Source organism: Puccinia triticina, chromosome 11A (assembly GCF_026914185.1).
Source record: "Puccinia triticina chromosome 11A, complete sequence".
NCBI lineage: Eukaryota > Fungi > Basidiomycota > Pucciniomycetes > Pucciniales > Pucciniaceae > Puccinia > Puccinia triticina.
Window position 1 is genome coordinate 5598810 of NC_070568.1, and position 4385 is coordinate 5603194.

Below are 4385 nucleotides of genomic sequence, written 5' to 3' on the forward strand. Positions count from 1 at the left end.
TTTTTGTCAGCTGGCTACACAGCACAAGCCATCCTGACAAAATTATAACATACAATTACAGGCCTGTAAATAAATAATTGAGAGATTATTACAAAACATGTTGAATATATTTGAGAAATTATTACATCAATAATTAAAAGATTAAAAATAGAGTCTTGGAAAAACAAATCCCAAACTTGGGAAAACAACTCCCAAAAAAAGGGAAATGGGAGAAACAGTGCCAAATGGGCCACATCGCCACTGGTAGGCCCCTTTTGGGGCCTTTTGGGAAAGTGGTAGGGGAAACCCATGATCCCAATGTGGTGATTTATATTGACAAGCATGGTAGAATGTCCACTCAGAAATAGTGCAGGTGGGAATGCACAAGTGGCTGAGCTCAGAGTGCATTGGCTGAGATAAGCACTGAGGACAATGTCAGAAATTCGCAACCAGAAAAGCTTATAGAAAGCATGTATTGCGGACCACAGAGTTTGGATTGGGTGGCAGACCAGGGCAAAGGGCAAGAGCTGGACTGCGGCGGACCAAATGCGGGGACTGATAGCAGCGGCGCGTCAGAAGGTGAGCCAGGGCAGCTGAAGCGGGTTCCACCAGCGGGTGGAGCTGGGGTGGAGGCACTGGTGAGAGACTGACTGACAGGGCCTAGACAGAGGACGTGGGAGGTCAAGCGTTGGAGAGGAGTGGAGCCTGGGAATGTGACGTGCGGAAGTTGGGAGGAGATTGCAGACTAGTGCGGGATCAGGTGGGAACAGAGACGTACGTGCGTGGAGGGAAGGCTCACGGTTTCTCTTCTCTTTTCCTTTTCACCAACGTCTGACTACTCATCATTGTACTTACACTTATGGATGTAATAGAGTATTAGAAGAGTTTTATGTGAGCCTTATTTTACTTACTTGCTACATTGCTACTGCAGAATTGTTCTTGCGGACTCCGGAGTGCGGAGATTTATCACTTGCGGATTATTACACTATAGATCAGGCTCATTGCGGAGCGCTGAAGGCTAGCAGAATGTAGCAGTGCGGAGCCAAGACATTGATAATCACTCAGCCTGGATATACATTCTTGAAGAAGGCAGAAATGGTCATTTTTACATCCTACCCAACCTTTATTTCTACAAAGATTTCCAAAAAAGTGTGGATTTGATATAACTAGATTAGTCCATAGAATGAATGACTACACTTTAAATAGAAGTACCATTATAATTTTGATGACAGGGGATTGAACTCAGGGACTTGTGTGTGTTAAAGAAATCCCTAATCATTGGTTTATGTGACTCGTGATTGTTCATCGGGTTCGTGAATTTTACAAAACTTGTTTCACAAGGCTTATGACTTGTGAACCATATGGGTTGGAATTTTACACAAAGTATGGTGTAAAACATAATTTTACAGGGATTTTGGACTTTTCTTGGCCCTTGTAAAGTATACGTTGTAACACATACACTGTAAACATACTATGTACAGGGGACTTATGTAATATTACACTGCATGTTTCACAAACCTTGTGACACCACATCTGTAATTTCAACATTCCAACTCAGATATATATTTTTCCGGCGTACAGGTTACAAGCCTGTATTTGGCTGGAAAAATGTATCCCCTCACGATCATGGTTGAATTTTGCACGCCTCAACAGTTTCATTACGATGGATGCCCAGCCACTTATAGGTTTGTCCCTCCCACTCGTTTGTTCCTCCACCTCTGTGTTTCCCGCATTGGCTGATTTATCCATCCTTCCGGCAGCTCTAACAAGACAAGATTCAAGGCGGCTTACTATTTTCACCTCTCTGAGTCCGTGATTATTCCAGCCATGTCGGACAGCGGTAGCAATCACAAACATTTATCCCAGCCCAATTCTCCCAAAGACCCTGACAACAGGACGGTACGTCAACCTCTTGCAGGCTTCACGGCCGGAAATCGACTAGACCTATGCTCACGCATCTCTCATCCAATGCAAACGTGTAGGGGAAATGTTCACCCGCAAAGACATACAATACGATCTGATGAGCAACATTTTGTAAGTCCCCAGACGCCGTCCCCAGAATCGGGATCTGAAGAAGGATGAAGAAGATCTGACGTCGACGCTCAATTGCTTGTGGCGATCAAGCAACGACCGCACTTTTCAGTTCACGAGTCCCCTCGATTGACGGGCCATATCCTTCAAGGAACTCTACGTCGAAACCCTATCCAGATTCAGTAAGGCTGCCAAAAGTACGGTCAGGCAGCTAGACAACAACCCGCAAGTGAGTCTGTCTGCCTGCCTTTTTGCTCATCTCAGAAAGATCTGCTTTTTCCCCTGCCTGCTATCTAACTGACTCATCTACCGACAATCCGAGCTAGTGGGCGACAAACTTTTGCATCGCGTCATTCCTCATCAATATTGGCCGAATCAATACTACCGTGGCGTGTGAGTCGCCTGGCTTGATCACTCGTGCTGGCTCAAAAGCTGATGGAAATACTGACTTCTATCGGCGCAGTCTATCCCGAGCTCAGGGCCTACATGAGGACTTACCATCCTGTCCCGTGTCTCCAGAAGGATGAATACTGCCGAACAAATCTACAAGATGCCCCAAGGATCAAGACCATGCTGAAATCCTGCCAACTACCTTCCGAGTTCAACAACAAACCCAAATCATTACCAGATATTGCAAAGAGAAGCGTCAGTCTTGGAGAGTCTCAACCAATTACTGATCTGTCAGGCTTACTTCTTATGTTGTTGCTTGATATCACCACAGGCCCTTGGGTATAGACCTCCAACAACTTTTGTCAATCTGATTTTTGAACTATTTGGCGTCGAACCTGTGAGTCTCTGCAATCGACTGTTAAGCCTGAAACTGACAATGCTGACATACACATTGAGCTGGTCGCAGTATGTTAGCATGAAGTATTTTCCCGAGGGCTTTGTGCTGCACGACCTCTTCTCACCCAACACGTAGGCCGTTTTACCCATCCGTTTACCTTCATCGTGCACATGAAATACTCTCAATCTTACAGCCCCCAACTTGACATACACACCTTCCAGGATCCCGACGAAAATAAGGGCATACGCATTCCTTTGGCTAATGCATCATTTCCTGGAAGACCCCTCAGCAATAACCAATTTCCAACACGAGTCAAAGATCGAGGCGTTCCAGATTGCCCGACTGGAAGATATCCAGCCCGACTCGTCCCTTGGCGATAGCCCTGAAAACGTGGACACCCCAGAAGAGATCAAGTGGGGCAAAGATATGCAAAACTATCGGAGGGAGTTCTTGAAGAAGTGGAGGGGCACATAGCCCAAATATAGCCGGCTATGTATCCCCAAAAGCATAAAGATGGATGGACAAGTTTAAGTTATCGGTCGGTGCATCGATTGGCGACCTGATCAATCCATGATGCCAGCCATATTCCGCTTCTGCGCAGCCGAAGTGCTGAGTTTTCTTGTGATCACACTAGCCTCTCCCACTCGGAAACTGGCACCCATCGCATCTCATATTTGGGTGTTTTAGGAGAGGGATGGTGGGCAGTTATCTATGGTTTCTTATTGTTTTTTTTTGTTTCCTGCTTTGCAATTTGTCACTTGCAAAATTTTATATGGCTCGTAAAATTCTGGTTTCCTTTGGCCTGATGAGAATTTTGCAACCATTGTGAGGACAAAGATGTATCCCTTGTAAGTGAAGCCTTGTGAATTTGAAGCTTTTTAGCCCCACGAGCTTTTTTGCAAGGCTTATTCATTACGAGGGAGATCCTTGTAAGAGAATCACTTGTGAAATTACATTTCAGTCCCTTTGACAAAAAAATTGCAAGGTATCTTTTACAGTGCTTGTTTCACAATGGTGGAAAATATGGGAGGAGGCGTGGAAAATTATGAATGCCTCCCGGCTTGTCGTAATTTCACAATGGATGCAGTTTACAAGGCTTATGCCTTGTAAAAAAAGGGTTGTAAAATTCTACCCCCCCATTGTTCATTGTGGACACATGGAATAGTCTCTCAGTGTCTGAAAGAAATCCCGGAAAATTGGACCCATTGCCGTACTAGTCATGCAAATGAAATCATTTAGTGCTGCCAAAGTAGCACAACTCAAAATATCATGCACAGCTTCACAGTGCCCCAAATAAAACTTATCAATACCCTGGCTGGTTAGATCCAAGAGTATTTACCAATAGGGGGTCCACATTGCCCCAAAAACAAAGGCTTTTAAGGTATGGCTTGAATGCTAAGAAAGCCCTTCAGCAATGCTCCTAGCTTAACTAAGCCTCTTGAACGGAGGGTCCGGGGGACCCCGCCCGGAGGGCTCTCCGCAGGAGAGGCTTATGAGTTATGTCTTGATTTAAGCAGGAGCAGAAAGGATCTGCTACACTAAAAATCCCAACCAATATAGAAAAACTGAATACACAGAGCTGTAGGTT

The 4385-nt window shown here is 45.0% G+C and overlaps 1 protein-coding gene across 1 annotated transcript; it reads left to right on the top strand.

Annotated features, from left to right (window-relative positions):
- Positions 1-1966: 1966 nt before the first annotated feature.
- Positions 1967-3271, top strand: PtA15_11A540 (uncharacterized protein; the record flags this gene model as incomplete). The annotated part of the gene is made up of 7 exons (XM_053161459.1): positions 1967-2013; positions 2188-2239; positions 2337-2403; positions 2474-2655; positions 2732-2797; positions 2867-2928; positions 3019-3271. The coding sequence occupies 7 exons, from the start codon at positions 1967-1969 to the stop codon at positions 3269-3271; spliced, it is 729 nt and encodes a 242-aa protein (XP_053025403.1).
- Positions 3272-4385: the final 1114 nt, after the last annotated feature.